At 40.8% G+C, this 18,048-nt stretch overlaps 1 protein-coding gene across 1 annotated transcript; it reads right to left on the reverse strand.

Moving 5' to 3' along the window:
* Positions 1 to 1,533: 1,533 nt before the first annotated feature.
* On the reverse strand, positions 1,534 to 17,682 carry ccar1 (cell division cycle and apoptosis regulator 1). Its single transcript, XM_042432991.1, has 26 exons — positions 17,596 to 17,682; positions 16,344 to 16,505; positions 15,971 to 16,146; positions 15,722 to 15,853; positions 13,746 to 13,778; positions 13,097 to 13,293; positions 12,760 to 12,886; positions 12,131 to 12,247; positions 10,256 to 10,448; positions 9,926 to 10,070; positions 9,631 to 9,786; positions 9,292 to 9,517; positions 8,666 to 8,779; positions 8,154 to 8,320; positions 7,086 to 7,296; positions 5,802 to 5,885; positions 5,358 to 5,546; positions 4,973 to 5,164; positions 4,570 to 4,806; positions 4,349 to 4,478; positions 3,942 to 4,030; positions 3,713 to 3,853; positions 3,493 to 3,613; positions 3,165 to 3,347; positions 2,468 to 2,673; positions 1,534 to 2,362 (listed from the first exon to the last, which is right to left on the reverse strand). Exons 2-26 carry the CDS (start codon positions 16,453 to 16,455, stop codon positions 2,285 to 2,287), a joined length of 3,756 nt encoding a protein of 1,251 aa, XP_042288925.1. The 5' UTR covers positions 16,456 to 16,505; positions 17,596 to 17,682; the 3' UTR covers positions 1,534 to 2,284.
* Between the last annotated feature and the right edge of the window lie 366 nt (positions 17,683 to 18,048).

The following is an 18,048-nucleotide window of genomic DNA, read 5'->3' on the forward strand; positions in this document are numbered from 1 at the left end:
AAGCAGGTGAAGGATTTAGGAGGGTAACAGTGGTTTCCTACCAGAACAGCGCAGGTGTGATTATGTACGTATTTCATATCAAATCCATCGATGTCAGAAATACTGAGGTCGTTAATCCAACGCCTGCATCCCACAAACACATGACACTAAAACTAAAGTCTAACTCTTCACTGAATTTCTAAACTCCATTCACCGTTCAACTATACTATTTGTAAATTTGATTTCCCAGTAAAGTCTAAATCGTTACAAAGGCTCCACACTGCAATAAAAATGTATGTTACAAAATCTGAAGGAGAAATTGTGAATATTTAATTATGTATTAGAGTAAAAGTGGTCAAATTTGATGATAAATGTAGAGTTGAAGCTCTCTTCAGGTTTGTAAACCCACAAAATTCCCAGAATAAAATACGGATGACGTGACCTCAGTGTCCTCGATGGAGGCTACAAGCCTGTTAAATATGACAAACATGATGGAAAGATTTTTTTTAAAAAGCCTTCAGTGGAGTTTTAGTGGTCAAGTGCACAAAAAGAAAGCCTAGTATTTAATCTCTCAACTAAATCTGATCACGCTATCATTATGTGATTGAGTTTTTTTCACTTCATCAATAAGTCTTTTTCTCAGTAGACATTTGGTCTGCACAGATGCAATCAATAACATTTATGATGACTGCACTGCATTTATGTGTTTATTACACTGGCTCAGAGGATGGAACGACTGAAACGGAGCCATCGTTAATGTTTTTAGTTACAACTGAGCTTTTCCTGCTGCAACAAGTCAAAATGTTTGCTGTTTTATAACCAGCACTGCAGCTTTAGTGAACCGTGCAAGAGAGAAGAAAACATAAAAGTTTGTCAATGTATGAAGAAAGGTTAATAATAAAAAGAGTTTATGTGCTTTATGTGCTTGACTGTTAGACTCTGCTGCCCCCTGCTGGTGAGAAAAGCAGTATTACAAACATAAATACCACAGCTCAGGATATGCTTTTTTAGTTTTTAACCACTAATAAAAAGCCTTTTTCACAGAAGACACTTTGACCTGCAACCGTAGCAAAAGTAAATAATAAAATTAATAATGGCTAAATTCCATTTAAGCCTCAGTTTCAGGATCCTGGTGCACGCTGGCTCACCAGGACAACTGAACACAACAGAACCATAAATAATGTTATTAGTAACACTTGTGCTTTTCCTACAACGACAAGTTGAAATGTCTGCTGTGAAAAAAAAAGCTTTTAGAAATCTTTCAGTTGATTTATTTACACAACCAACAGGTGGAAGAATGCAGACACATTATGGTGTTAAAATGAACCACTTTACTCTTGCACAAGACATCCAGAGTACATTTCATTTTCAATAGAAAAATAAAATTGCCTGCTTTTGAGAACATTTGAACGCAACAGGGGCTCTTTTGTAGAACGACCCGAAACCAACGCACACAGTCCAGAGATGGATTTCAAAGTGTTAAATGTCTTTGCAGCAGAGACTCCTTCAGCAGAACACACACATTCATTGAGCTTATCTTTTGGTTCGTATGTGGTTTCCATTTCTTTTTTTTTTTTTAAGATGCTCGTCACAGTAAAACATGAAACTCAGTAACTGGCAACGCAGCAGTTGGTGGATACAGCCACAAGGTGCCGACAGCAAAAAGGTCCGAGGGAGGCAGGAACCATGCATAGCCATGTGTCGGAAAAAACAGCGGAAACCAGTTAAATCAGCCAAATGGAGGAACTACAAACAATGTGTTTATTGAACACAGTTGTGGTTAAACAGCGGAGGGGGACGATTTGCAAAGAAATTCTGTCTGAACCACATGGAGCCCCTTCTCACTCTTATCCATCCAAAATTAGTTTCTTTTAAATATAGTTTTTTTTATGAATTCTCTCGCACATAAATAGCATCATTATTGCTCATTAGAAAAACAAAAATCTCTTAAAAGTACAACTCACACATACTGGCATTTCGATCTACAATGTGGCAGAACAAAGCTAAAGCTATAAAGCAACAGCAAAAAAATGTTAGCAACTCAACTGAATTTACTTAACACTATGAAAATAAGCTTCTCAAAGCTTTGTCATAGTTGAAATTAGTCTAAGAAACGTAACTGTCTGTACACAGAAACTGAGGTCAAATTAACACAAGGGAACTAATTCATGAATAAATTTATACATGTAATCGAGACAGTAAGTCCGAACAAAACAGTCAAATTATGCTTGTTTAGTGAATATTTACACATTTCTTAATGATAATCAGTGTTACAGATTAGCTTAATTTATTTTAAAGGTGTCACTCATTCATCAGCACCGTTTGCTTGAGACGTCCGAACGTGATCGCTGGCGGCTTCGTCACCAGACTCGTTATCTTGATTCTAAGAAAGGGTGAAAACCAATCAGTGAATATGCAATTATTTCCTGCTTTAAGGTAAAAACTAACTAGATGAAGAGCAGTTTGGTGCATTTTTAAAATGTTGTACCTTTTTCAGCACTGCCAGCAGCCCGTTGACGGACTCCATCAGGGTCTTGGACGTCTTGTTAATCTGGTCGTAGTAGATCGTCTTCTGCTCCTCCACGGCCTTCAGAGTCTTCTCAGTTTGGCTCAGATTGGTTTTCACATCCTCCAGCTCCCTGGTCAAGGACTTGTTGGCTTGTTCCAACTGTGCTTTAACCTTTGCATCTTCATCTGGATAAAGACCAAAACATAAAGCTAAGACGGAGTTTCACAGTGAAGGTGGATCAACTACTAAATAACGTCATAAGCATCAACGGGAAAATCCAGGTTTAAGAAACACTTAAACACTTGTTTACAAACCATCTGATTCTACTTTAAGTTGTCATGTTGAATTCAGAAAAAAATACATCATCTAAGAAAAATGTTCCAGCTGCGTAATACTGGAAATACTAATCTTACTAAAATAAGACTTTTTGGTCACAGTTTAAAATGTATTACTGTCAAAATCCCATGTTGTACTTTGTGGCAGCTGAGAGGAATGTGCCAGTTCACGTAATCACAGCAACCACAGATAAGAGACTGCAGAGTGAAGTGAGGCTGGACTTTTCTGTAGCAAAGCTCAAATTGAGCCAGATCATTGTCCTGATGGACTACTGACACAGAGTGTAGCTTGCAACTTAAAACAACATCCAGTCTTACGTGATTCAAAGTTCAAATCGTACCCATTTTGGCATCCTGCACCATGAGTTTCTGTTCAATCTCCTCCCTTGCTTTCTCACTCTTCTCCAGTTTCTGCATCATGCTGCCGATGTCGACCATCGCTCCGTTATACACGATCAGATTACCCGACTCGCTGGCTTCCGACTGAGCACGAGCTTTTGGGGCAGGAAGTAGCCCTCGGTTACCTGAGAGGAAACATTAGATAGAATTTTTAATAAAAGAAAAGTCTGCTACACCAGCCCTCCGCCATCATAGCTTACTCACTTGCTTCATTGATTGTGTTAAAACACTAATAGAAACATGTTTAACGATAAAAACATGTTAACTCACCTATGAGGTTTTCTATCTGCGATTCATTAAAGGAAGGAACAGGCTCGTCCTTTCCTCTGTCTGTCAGTTTCCGGTAGTAACAAGACTCTCTGATGACCGGCTTGTTCAGCAGCTTCTTTATCTGCAAACAGACAAAAATCAACATGACTGACAGACTAAGAAGATCAACAGATTAAGAAACAGAGCATGAACATGATAAGGAGTGTGTGTGTGTGTTTACCTGAGCACGAGAAAGATGTAGTCCCAGTGTGTACAAGATCTCCTCCAAGTCTCTCTCCAGTAAATAGCCACAGTGGCTCTGGTCAAAGTAGACAAACGCCATCAGCAGCTCCTTGTTGTATGTGACCATCTGCTTCTTCTCCTGGACACAACAACGACCACATTTAGACCAACAGCTATGTATACATTACGTCAGTGTCTTCACATGCTGAGAACGGTAAACAACTGACCTTATCTTTAGATGATCTCTCTTTTGACGATTTGCGGTCATCTTTGCGATCTTTCCTGTCTCGGTCATTGGAATCGTCATCATCCTTGTCTAACAAACAGCAATGATGAATGTGAACAAATGGAGCAAAGTTGAACAAAAATGACACTATAACTGCAAGGAAATAGAACTAAACAATCACTGATTTTTGCCAATACATTTTTAATTTTTATGATTATTACTTTGGAAAAAAAACAAAAAAACAAATACAAACAATGTTTTTCCCAACTTAAGGCCTTAGAAACTGTGGAAATGTTATCCATCACAAGTTCAGCGTGGTGCATGATTTCTCATCATTGACCAAATGTGGGAAATTTGAAAACAACTGATAAAAAAAAAAAAAGGAGAGATAGAGAGAGAGAGCAGTACCATCGTCATCATCATCCTCTGCATCTTCAGCCTCCATGGGGTCATATTCTTCAGCGTTAGCCGTACTGCCATCATCTTCGTTCTCCTCCTCATCACGAGACTCCTCTTTTTTCATGACCTTGTCATCGTACTGGTTAAAAACACAAATCATACAACTGTATGAAAACACACATCAGTGCGAATGATGATGATGATGAGTGAATGAGGTTTGAGAGACTTACCTTCTTCTTCTCCTCCTCGTCCTCTTTGGATTTCTTTACTGCTGGCTCTTCATTCTCCTCTTCTTTCTCCTTCTTTATTTCACGCTTTTCAGCCTCCTTCTTTTCTGCCTCTTTTTTGGCCTTCTTCTCCTTTTCCTTCTTTTCATCCTTGGCAGGAATAGCAGCGAGGGCTTTAAATATGCGGTAGCCAAAATCTCTCTGTAGCATCTCGTTAAACAGCTCAGCAAACAGGGAAACCTGGACAGAGATGGAGGACAGTGTATAATCAACCTGCATTGATGTTTGTGTCATTCAAAACTGATGCTGTTGCTTCACACACTAACAAAGAGCATTTGCATTGTACAGTCTTTCATTTTTCATGCAAAGCAACTGAAAATAAATTAAAAATGTCAGTAATTCTCACCTCAAAAGAGTGCTCCTTGTTGTCTTCCAGTCTGTAGTCCAGCAGCACACTCAGGGACATAACACTACAGTCAAATTTGCCATTCTTGGCTGCCCAGTTAGGATGTACGATGATGGTGGGCTCATCAGGGAGGATGTAGCGCCTTTCTCTACGCTGGCGCTCAAGCTCCTCCTGTCTCTTCCTTTCCTCCTCCTAGCAGAGGAAGAACTCTTTGATTAGAAGAAGACTTGTTGCAAAATTTAAGCCAAGCACTGACAAACCAGATAATCTGTGTTACACGATATAAGAAGACATCCACAGTATTTTAGTCTAATGTCACCACTACTGCTAAATTCTCTGAAATAATTAAATCTTATCCACTTGATAATTTCAACTTTCTGTGTACCTCTCTGTCTTCCTCAATGCGAGCTGGCTCCTCTTCCTCTGGAGCTTTGCTCTCTGCTTTCTCAGGCTCCTTGGACTCCTCCACCTGCTCCTCCACCTTCAGCTGCTTTGTGAGACGGGCGATCAACTGTGACTTTAACCCCTTAGAGCTTAGAGAGCGACAATCAAGCTCCTTGCGCAGGTCGTTTACCTACAAACAGAGAAAATATAGGGACATGGGGTGTTAACCTCAGGGAGAGAAGAAGAAATGTTGTTGTTTCTTATGACTAGATGATCCAATGTAGCTGTTCTCACTAATCAGGCCAAGACTTTCAACTGATGTGAACATTTCTTCACACAAGATGTGAAATATCAAGTATGACAGTCATACAGACAAGTATCTCCACACAGATTGTTCAGCTGCACATCTAGCTGAGAGTGCTGAGGTCTGCTCCTTAAACTGTACCTTCATTGATTTCGGATCAAGTTTAGCCCAGTGAGTGGGAGTACTAACGTCCTTCGATTCATCGCCATCCTTCTCCTCTTCCTCCTTGACAGGAAATCATTGAGATAGAGACAGGCAGAGAGAGAGAAAGAGGAGGGATAGCAAACAGTCAGTATACCACTTGTGGCCTAAGGGAGCTTTAAAGTTGATCCGTGCAAGAAGCAAGGTCACATCTGTCTTTCATTGTCTCGTCCTAGTGAGCTCTCGACTGTGTTTAAGTCCACTGCTACTGAAGCATACACAGGGAAGCTCTCTAGCTCTTATAAAAAAACCAACAGAAATGCCCCCCAGCTGCCAATCAATCAATCTGTGGAACACAAAAAAGGTAAAAATCAATGAGAGGTGTGTCCAAAAGGTGTGTAGGTACATCAGGTGAACTGAAGCTGGTCTCCAAACGGAGTGAGGACAGGGTGGCCCTACCATGGTCTATGACTGGGGTACTGGGTTTGCCATTTATGGGTTTTATACACCTACATCAGATAGGAGTCATCTGTCCTTCTGTCCAACCAACTGCCCTGGAAAAACCAAATTCTACATATAGTCCAAATGAAAATGTAGAATCCAACAACAAGAACAGACAAGAAACAGGACTTGGGGGAGGTTCTCTTTTCGAAGTCAGACGATATCAAATTGATGTGAAAAATCATATAAAAATACACATTTCTACAACAAACACATTATTTATATGCAACTGACTCCACAGATTCCAGCGTATTAAAAAAATTAAACATTCCAGTGTTAAAACAATCACCACTGGTTCAAATTTAAAAACAATTTGAGATCATTGCTAATTCAATTTGCAAGCACCAAAAGCAGGTTAAGCAGCTGTTATTTATAAAACAAATGACAACAAAATGCTGGGATTAACATTAGTGATTAAACCCAGATTAGCACCGAATTATGAGGTGTTTGGGGAGCTGGAAGCTGTTTTACCAGTTGCGATCGGGGCCTACACAACACAACCTAGTCTCACTGCTTCCACTGTATGTGTCTGCTGGATGTGAGGGAAGGTGGGAGTGCTGATGGAGGAGTTGGAGCAGAGGAGAAGGGGGCAAGTGGAGGAGTAAACAGAAGAAGCCTAGGTGAGGTTTGGTGGAAAAATAATCTGCCTGTGTTCGTGTCTGTGTGCGTGGATGGTGAGGTGCGCTTTGTGTATGATGTTTATCTGGGGTTTGTTTTTTTTGTAATTCCTGTGCCTTCCTGTGAGAAGCGGAAATGAGAAGAGAGGGATTAGCGGTTCAGTGCCTGTTCTCCATCCGCCTCCTTTCGCTCGGCCGACAGCTTCTCAGCCAGCTGCTCCCGGAGTCGCCGTGACAGCACCTCCCACTCTGAGCGGGTAGGAAGACAATGCCAAACATCCGGAAGAAACAAAACCACTGTCTCCACATGAGCAGGGACTGTCCGCCCCTTGTGTGTCTCCTCCGGCCGATGATAGCGAATCTCTGCAAAACGATACCTGTCGCAAAGGAAGAAGGTGCATTGGAAAGAAACATTCTGGTCAGGACAAATATAAAAAGCAAGCCTTGCTAGGGCGAGCCTTCTACAGCTATTCCCTCCCATGAGGTCACTGAATGATCGTATCATTACAGTGACCATCTCCCCCGCAACACACGGCATTGACAAATGGACCCAGTCTGCAGCTCTCCAACTGTTGTCACAGGTTACGGCAGCCATTTTGAGAAGGTTGACAGACAATCACATAAAATAAATCACACCCCCAAATTCATCCCCATTATAGCTTCAGCCAATTATAGATGAGTGCTCTGCATTTAACATAACGCACTACATTAGGGTTGTGCGAAGAGAGACAGAATCAACAGGACAGTGAAAGCCAGTTAAATATGTAAGATATTTAACAAGAGGATAGAAAAATAAAAACAACAAAGTAATGGCAGTGTCTTCTGGTCCAGGCTACTGCTTCCAGCCACAGTCCATGCGTTTGGTTTTTCATCACAATGAAATAGGCGTATATATATGTATATATATATATAAATATAAATTTATATATAAATGTATAGAAAGTGTGACAGAAAGAGAGAGCCAAGGCGACAACACACAAAAGGCCAAAAAGAACATTGCACAACACAATAAATGATAGAAAATAATAAGTAGCAAATTAACAACACAATAAACATTAATAGAAAAATAGAAAATAAAAATATCACCCGACATACCCAGGATGAGATTTAGTATAGAGGCAGTAAAATGTTGCAGCATATAATAGATACTCAATTTGGATTTTTAGTACCAGCAGAGTTAACAGAAATACAATCAAATAGAAAAATAAATATGGATGAGAGTAACAGCTCTTACCACTGAGTGCACAGACTAAGGTCTATGCCTGTGAGTGCCTTGCAACAGCGTATGGCTGTCTTTATAAGGACTGAGGGATCCTTCTCTGGGTCAGCTCCATCCAGAGAGGGAGACCAGTGACCACCAATGGCCATGGCCTCATCTTTACCTCTCATTCCCACCAAAAACTGAAGGAGAAAGACAGACAGGTACAAAGGAGAGCCACAGAGTATAGGTTAGATAGAAATGGGGAGTGATAATATGGATAAAGGAGTGTGGTGGGTAGAAAGAGCAAAAAAAACAACAAAAAAAAGAGGATAGAGACAGAGAGAAAAATAAAAGATCAGCGGCATGTTCAAATAATCATACCTCTGAGGATCCACAACCAAAAGAGCAAAACACCAGGGTGATTTACACAGGTGCGCCAATATTAGTTAGGATTCTTGCACATTGCAGGTACTCAGCAATGGAATAGGATAATTACATCAAAGTCAGCTCATGTGCATGACCAGCGTGGAAAGTGTGTGATGTACCTTAATGAGTCTAGCAGGATGTTGGAAGGAGTCTCTGAGTTCCTGGGGGTCCTCTGCCAGAGCACAGGACTTGTGATAAAGCTCCTCTATGCTGGGGTTAGCCAGCAGCATCACCTGAAACATAAAGAGATCACATTAACTTCAAACTTTACCATCCATCTGCCAAATGAATGTAAACATATTTGTATAGGGATGAAGAGAAGAACTTTTTGTGTAACCATAGCTACCAGTAGAAGATCCATGTTTGCATATCTGCAGTCCTGTGCAAAGTTTCTTATTCTTTATTTAAAAGAGACATTTCATTTCCATTTTTCTTCTCTGACTACCTCTCCATAGGAGCCTACTTTATATGCTACTAAAATATAGCTGTAAATAAAATCTAATTTTAATGTGGAATACATGTTTCCTGAAGAATATTTTTTAAGACACAAGGTTTAGTGTAATATTGGTTTGGGCTGCTTTGATGATAAATGTGAGTTGTAGTTTGATTTTGGCTCAGAGGACTTTGTGACTAACAAAACAGGAGATGACTTTTCTCTCACTCTACATTTCTTCTGGTTGCTCTTTGCGTCTTATAGACTATTAAAGACACACTGGCGCAATGTATGCATCACTGTCGATCCTACCTTTGCGCTGTAGGTGTGGTTGGCATCAGGTGGGTCCAGCACAGCTGTGTTCTTGACTAGCGGATCCACCTCTTTGTGCAAGATGTGGAAGTTACAGGCGTTACTAAACAGGAAGGGTCGTGTCAGAGGGAAAGCCTCCACCCAGGTGAAGACAGCATCAAAAAAGTCGCTGGGAATGTAGAGACTCTGATACCGCCTCCTGAGCTCCATCATATCACAGCTTGAACTGGAGAAGACACAGAGAACCGTGACAACCTTCACTAAACAGCAGAGTGTTACACTAGAGTGCCTGACATATCAAACCTCTACGATCTGTTTCACTGAGAAGGTTCAACTCACCCATCTAAACTGAACTTGGAAAACTGGACGGTATAGCGAGGAACCACCCTACGGGGCCGTCGAGGTGAACGGTCACGTCTTGGAGAGCGGTCTCTGGAACGTTTACGTGTGGGCGAGCGCTCTCTCGATCGCCTGCGCTCTCTGTCTCTGTCTCGGCTTAAGAATTGAATAAAAACAAATAGTTGACGGTCATTCATGAGAAACTGACACAAGCAGCGGGTAAATGCATATTTCAACAGCTAGTTCATTTGAATAAATATCAGATTATATCAGACGCTATCTATCACCATCTGACCTGCGTTCCTCTTTACTCCGGAGGATGAGCTCAGGGCCCCGATCATTGCGACTGGGGAAACGAGGTGGAGGCTCGATTCGTCTGACAGGTTGTGGTTGTGGCATCATCCTCACTGGGGGCTGAAGCAGACCCCCAGGAAACACATCTAGAGGCAAAAGACAATTTAAAACACCTGCTTGTTTAACCACTTGACATTCCTCAGTTACTGCTGGGATTTCGAAATGTGTGCTACCAAAAAAAAACAACCCAGCTGTAACAATAGTGCAAAACTTGTCTGACTGCTTTATATCTTTATCTAAATCAGAACAGTCCCAATGAAAACTATTTTACCTTTGGGCGGAGGCTGTGGCAGCAGAGGCTGAGGAGGGTTTTGAAGGAGAGGGGCCAGAGAGGCAGCAGACAACTGGGCCTGCAGTAAGGAAGGAGGGGGAGCCTGGGCTTGAACACTGAATGTGGTTGGGGGAGGTAGCGACTGGAGCATGGTGGGGGCTGCCTTCATCAAGTTAGGAGCTTGAGGCTGGTTCTAGAGAAAAGAGGAAAAAGAAAAAAAGGACAGGTGAGTATATGTTCAAAGGCAGACCTGAAACAATCTTTAGTTAAAAGGGAAACTTCAGTATTTTTCAACCTGGACCCTATTTCCCCATCTTTTTGTGTCTGAATGACAAATGGGGACAACAATTTTTGAATTTGGTCCATTGAGCGAGAGTGCTGTAGCCGGCAGTGACGTAACAGGCTGCAATGAAATCCGACAGGGCAAGAGGCCCCGTCAATGCACGTCCACTATAAGTGCTTGTTTCTGTCACTGACAGGCTCAGATTGTTATTAAGTGTCTGACAACAGTATAATGAAAATGTTTTTCTTTACCTTTCGCTTAATTCGGTCTGTTTGTTATTGTGTCTCGCTCAAGGAGAAGTCTTGTGCAAAAACAAGTACTTTTAGTTTTTGTGCTTTTAGTGGATGTACATTGACAGGACGTTATTGCCCTGTCAGATTACACTGAAGCGTGTTTTGCAGCTGCCGGCTGCAGCGCTCTTGCTCAATACTGAACCATTTTCAAAAACTGTTGTTTCCATTAGTTACTTAGACACAAAATGATGGGAAAATAGGGTCCAGGTTGAAAAACACCAAAGTTTCCCATTAACACGCCAATGACTGCATGACAATTAAGAAGATGAACTGTATTAAATCTCAGCTGCTGGGCAAAGGCCTGAAAGTCTGCTTGAATTAAAGAATTAAAGAAATTTTATCAGAGGTGTTCAATATGTTGTCCTAATCAGAGAATACCTGGTGCCAAACAAAAATATCAACCCAGAGAGCATCTGGTTCAACCCTGGTTTTGACCTGTTCAAAGTAAAAACTGTTATGTTTTTGTTTAACGTTTTGGATGAATAAATAATAAGAGTAAGGAAGCAAGGCCTGTTCTGCTTTACCGATTACAACCTACATGTAACATTATTATTATTATTGAGCAGCATGACAGAGATATTAATTCAACTATAAATGCCATCATTGAAATTGGATATGTCACACTGCGTGGTAAGGCACTGATCCAATTGGTGAGGTAGTGACTTGAGTGGTACTTCAAACCAAGTCTTTATACCCGGGATTACTGTGAAACAAAAAGTATCTTAAAATTAATTCTGAATAGAGCTGCAGTCACAGGATAGTGTCATGCAATTCTAAATGGTTGGACAAATGCTTGTTTAACACTATACACTGTTCCTTGTCATTACTAAAAATATACTAAAAAGTATCATTTGAAGCAGCTTTTCCTGAAGTCCCTGTCATCTGCAATGTCCCCTGTAGAGAGATTTACTGATTTCAGCATTAAGAAGTCCAAAAACACCTCTGAAAAAAAAGTAACAGCTCAAGGTGTTTTCCAAATAAAAAATATATGTAATATGGGTTAAAAAGGCTGTAATCTAATAAATAAAAGGCACATTCAAAAATTAACAATATTTCTCTCCCTGTAAAACAAATTAATCTCCCTCAAAATAAAGAAATGTGTTGTTAAACCACTAAAAATGTGGTTCTATCCATTTGGAAACAACAGCAAACTAAAACAACAGCTGAGAATAAATGTTTAACTATGATTATAGTTCACCATGAGTAAGTTAAGCATGAAAGCTAGGAAACAAAGAGAAACACTTAAGAGAAAACAGGATGAGGACCAAAAAAATATGTGATTCAGGGCTAGGGGGTTACATTTTGTCTGTTGTCCGTGGAGTGCATGTCTGAGTAGCGCAGCTGCATCCCTGGCTCATTGTAAAGGCTGCCGAGCTGTGGGGAAGCTTGAGGTAAAGGCTGAGGCTGCTGCTGATGCTAGGAAGGATTGAGAACACAACAATCAATAAAAGACAAGAGAGGCACAGGGATAAGATAAAATCTGAAAAACAAAAAGCTTTAAAACATGTTAGTAAATTTTCCAGGGTTTAAAATGAACCATGCATGCATGCATGTTGTCATTTTCACCATATAGCTTCTGTCACAGAGGAACGTCAGCAAGTATTTCAGTGTTTACACAGATCAATAAGGCCAAAGGCTGAAATAAACTGAAGCAAACACACAAACACAAAGTGCAGAGTAACCAGACCAGACCAGAGTTTCAAATGATAAGATGTTTTCTATTTTTGGAAGGGACTTTTAGACTGGGAGCAACTTTTATTTAGGAACCTTAGGTCACATTTTGTGCAAAAATGACACCAAAAAAAGCTATTATGGATAAAATTAATTGAATCTTTTATAAGCAATAAAACCATTTAAGTATGTGACCAAAAAAATCAGTAATTAAAGCAGAAATTCCCAAGTTGTATTAATGTGATCAAACATCTCACCGACTGGTTTGCTAGCTGAGGTAAGGTCTGGATGCGCTGGGCGTTCCACTTGAAGGGCATGTTCGGGTTGTACACAGCCTCCACTAAGACCCTGTCACCCACCTGAGGAGTCTTCCCCTTCACAGCACTAAAAACATACAAAAAACATTCAGAAAAAAAACAAATAATTCTATTAAGTTCTCTGTATGTCATATAATTTCAGGTTTAAATTGAAATAGGCACATGTATCCTTTGGAATTGTCTGTTGTTGGTGTCAAATAACGGCCTGTAAATGACCAGCATGTTTCATTTGGACAAGAAATACAATCTGTAAGCCAAGGGTCATACTCTCTCTCACCTTAGCTGAAAGAAGACATCTTCATCTACAAAGCCAAATGTGTCATGTAGCTTGTTGACGACACCAGTGAAGACTCGCTGCTTCTGTGGCTGTGTCTGCTGTTGGTGGCTTGAACGTGGTGTCGGGTAGGACACCGTAATCTGGGCTGTCTGCTGGGGATTGGACAGGCTCAGGCTAGTGGGCAAAGCGACTGGGGGCTGAGGGTCGGGAAAAGAAAGATAGATCAAAAAACCACTCTTATAAAAACACGTTGCTTTCTGTGAACATCTCAATCAGTAGGCATAATCAGTAAATATTATAAACTATATTAGCTTCTTCTCCCATAAATAAACTAAACACAAAGCCATAAAGAAAACTGGAAATAATCAACAACCATCAGTAAACAGTAAGGCAAAAATGCTTTGATCTGTTCCCTACAGGCAGATTTGAGCTGAATTTCAGTTTCCAGTACTGTGATGTAAACAGATAGGAATGACTAGGCATGTACATCTTGGACTCTTCTACTCATACAAATAAGGCGATGGAAGATCTACAAAATAGGCTCACCCCAAATAATGCTGTATCTCCTCAGACAGAAAATATTGAGAAAAAAAATCTCATATTGATAAACAATATATATGCCAACTCATTATGTATTTTTGCAGATTACCTGAGAAATCAGTGCCTGTTGAGGCTGTGGAAGCTGTGTAGAGAGAAGGAAAACAGAAAATACCAAGAGTTAACATTTGGTTGACTTAATACAATAGATTTGCCCTCATAGCAAGGCTACACCTGTTCTTTACAATCCTTGGCAGTGTGTTCACTAATGGATTCTGCTAGCAGAAACAAGATCTATTTAGCGGTATGTCGAAACACGCTGTTATATGAGTAGTCGTATCAAATTACCCATACAGCACATTCACATGATCTGCCTCTAGAGAAAATTGCAAAGCTATTAAGAAATATGGAGCATTAAATATGAGGAAAATTGATACGAAGGACTCCAGGAATAAAACAAACCTAAATTTAAACATATTAGCCTCAGTATAACACAGATAAATCAAAGCTTAGGACTTTTAAAATTGAGTACTCTATGAGCTGACGTGTGCTCATTTTACCAACAACACTCCTTTAAATCACCATAAACCTAACATTTATGAGGAATCTCAACCAACTAATATATTTCCCAGTGCTATCCTGCTGTGTGTTCTGGTACAGCAACTGTCAGATGCAGAGCTCAATGTGAATAAACATTAACAGTAAAGTCTGCCTAAAACATGAAGCCAAAATCAATACCAATGTTTGGGACAATCTGATAATTAGCATACTCTTCTGAACATACTACGAACTGACAGTGTTTTTGGCTGTACCGGCCACGGACCAGCCCTATAACCACGGTTGTCCATGACTGACTGAGTAGCTGAGTGATTGAAGTTACGGTATTGGTCAGCCGGCCGAGTGTTTGAGTTTCCTCACTGGCTGTTGCTCTTTAAAAATGAATCAGTGCGAGATAATGGAAGCGGAGGACAGCAGCGCGATGCAAAGCGACTGTGTTTCCTTCTCCAAGCTCTGATGCTTTCAGCTCTGTTAAATGCAGCAAAATCGGCTAAACTCCTGTTTAAACAGAAGTGTACAAGCGTCTCTACCTTCCAGTGTGATTGATTCTCTGGCTGACGGCGCTGTGAGCAGCCAATCAGGAGAGACGCTCCATGCTGCGCTTGGATTTTTATAACTGAACTAATACCAGGACGCAAGCTTTTTATTTCTCTTACGTTTTCACATCACAAACAAAGAACAGCAGCATTAAAACATGAGTCTTGCAGGTAAAACATGAGACTCATGTAGCTGTTATATCAGTATAGTGTGGGGCGGTTGCTCTGCAGGTGCAATTGATTTTACTGTAACTTCAGAAACCAGGCAGAGATAAGCCTCCTGAATTTGCATCCAAAATACTGTGAAAACTGTCATTTAAATTTCCACTGCAGCCTCCATGATGATCGACCAGGAAAGAGGCAGAAAAAAGGCGCAAGGCATGAAGGAGAACGCACAGTTAAAGCCTTAATAACAATCACTCTGACAAAATACTCAATACAGAGTGAAAAGCCAGAGACATCCGCAAAGTGAAACAGATGAAAGAGCAGGGGGAGTTAACAGATAATTCGAATAGATAGAAAAAAAATACATTCTCTTTCAAATCAAACATCCCAAGATATGAGTGGAAAGTATTGTTCTTGCAACTGCATTTATAACTTTTTTTGACTCAAACGTAGCTTAACCATGTCATGTTGCATGCCACCTCAGTACACTTTACCAGCAAATACTACTGGGACCACTACAGAAAATTGCAGATGAACATTTAATATCCAGGAAATCACATTATAGACACTACCATCGACTGTTCCTGTCTAACCACAACTTTGCACATTGTCCATACATGGTCCAACCATATACTAGGTTTTGACCTAGTCTTATTATTTACCTCTTCTACCACTTCTTACAGCAATATGAACAGAAGCTCTTATGCAGATCAGCCATGGTACTAAGAACAATACATCTGTAGTGATACATTTCTACCACATCATAAGCGCTTCGTAGTAAATTGAATATCACCAGTGTGATGCAAAGCAAGGGGGGCCTGTGTTTTACCTGATGAGGTACATTGTACAGTTGCTGTTGAGGGGGTTGCTGGGGAGGTTGCTGCTGTTGCTGTTGTTGCTGCTGTTGTTGTTGCTGCTGCTGCTGTTGCTGATACTGCTGGAGGGCTGTATTGATCTGAGACTATAGATATTAAAAAGAACATGGGACAGACAGTAGCTGATTAAACAGTGTTACATGTGACCACAGTGAGATGCAAAGATTGCTGACAGTGCTAAGAACTGGCTCACTGTGACTGACCTGCTGTAGTGCTGCTGCAGCAGCCGCTGCAGCTTGCTGCTGCAAGGCAGCAGTTTGCTGAGACAGCTGATAGTTTGCAGCAGACTGGTTGCTGAGAGATGCTGCGGCCAAGGCTGACTGCTGGGAGTAAACAGAGGGAGATGCTCCCAGGAGAGATGGCTGCTGCACACCAAGAGCTGCAGGTAGAGTAAATAAGACACCAGATTCAGAAAAGTGTGGGAAAATAAATTGAAAAGGTTACATTAGTGGGGAAAAAATGGGGGTGGTGATGGCAGGGGTAAGGCAGGGGCAATATTCAACAGTTTTATCAATGCAATTAAGCCCCCACTAAGAGAGAAAATGAAGCCTGGACCCTCTGGTTTGCTATACTCACAGTGCAGGCTGTTGAGGTCAAGAGACTGTCCTGAGTGGCCCGGCTGGGACACCGCTGTAGCAGCAAACTGAGTCGCCCACGGCGGATTCTTCTGTCCCCCGAACTGGGCCATGACTCGCTCAGGCTAAGGGCCGTCTCTACTCACCAGACTGATGGTTATCACTATTAACAACACAAAAACAGAAAATGAGATATATTACTACGAACACCAGTAGATACCAGGGGTAAAGGATCTTTTGTGCATAAATTCACATAACACAAACAATCTATCACTGTGTAAAATGGTTTGTTTAACTATCAAACCACGTATTTCGGTCCGATAAGAAATTATATGAATCTCAAACTGCCCATTTGGATTTTCCATAACATCGCTCTTTATTTTGCAATGCAGTAAATTACACGGAGACTTGTGTGCATTTGCAGCAAAGAGTAAACAATGAGTGCTGAAACAACGTGCAGTGTAGCATTCAACTGTATGAGACGGGGACAAGGATATTAAGTTATGGCCTGAATGCGATAACCCTCATATATTGAATTTGAAAGAATAAACTCACCAATTTGAAGGCAGGGAAAAAACACAGCTAAGATGTTGTTACCAGTTACTGGAAAAACACAACAACCGTTAACTTTAACTTAACGCCATTAACTACCATAAGAGGGTGACACAAAGCTAAACCATTTGAGGGCACGATTTAGTCATTAGAGGGGACAAATTACCTATTCGTACGCAATAACTATCAAACACTTCCCCTCCATATGTACAGTGTGTCGTAGATTAACTTTAACTGCTGACACAGCAGCCCCCGACAGGCTGAACAGCCGTGCGGCTAACGTTAGCCACTTTAGCATTAACTAGCTAACGGTTATTCTCTCTAACTAATGCTATTGTTGTTGCGGTTAACAGCAGCTAACTGGAGGTTTTTATGATACTATAGCTTCTTCATCAGACTTGCAACGTGCATTGTTTACTTATTACTGTTAAAGCCAGTAAATGTGCTAATATCAGACAGCCTCTTTACATTGCTTTGTTGCCAGATTAGCCTCGTGCTGGGTTTGTTATCGAGAGCGAGGCCCAAGCTAACGTCCGTTGGCGCTGGCAGTTGGCTCTGAAAATCTGGTTTTAAACGCCTTGAAACACATATTAATTCATGACAGCAACTCCCCTGCAAATTAATATCAGTATTTCACATTTAATGCTCACCAAAAAAACTAACGTAATAAAGGTTTGATTAAAAGTGTCATCATTGCTTACCACTGTCCCCTGCACCGGCCAATATGTAGACAAGAACTGCGCATGCGCGGACTGGACAACTGATCCACGCTCCAGGCTGAGATTGAACTGATAAAGTGATTCATGTGTTTTCACTTGTCATGTAAATTGTTGCTGTCCCTGTATATCTCCAGAGCATGAGTAATAAATAATAATATAGGAACGATTCCAATCATTATTTACGGTAAAGATTTAGTATCAAAACTTAGTATCCTTTGCTTTTATTCTTGCGCCAACAGTATCATTCCTTGTTTCTCTCCACCCACACAGAATGATATGAGAGTCATGACTGGAGGAAAATAACAAAACTATTATCGTCTTTAGAAACAAGCTCTGTAAGGACCTCGGGCAGTTTCTGCTCAGATTACCAACCAGAAAAAGAACTATGGACCCACACAGATCTAAACTGCTTTTGAAAACTCATCTTCTTAACAA

Source organism: Thunnus maccoyii, chromosome 14 (genome assembly GCF_910596095.1).
Source record: "Thunnus maccoyii chromosome 14, fThuMac1.1, whole genome shotgun sequence".
NCBI lineage: Eukaryota > Metazoa > Chordata > Actinopteri > Scombriformes > Scombridae > Thunnus > Thunnus maccoyii.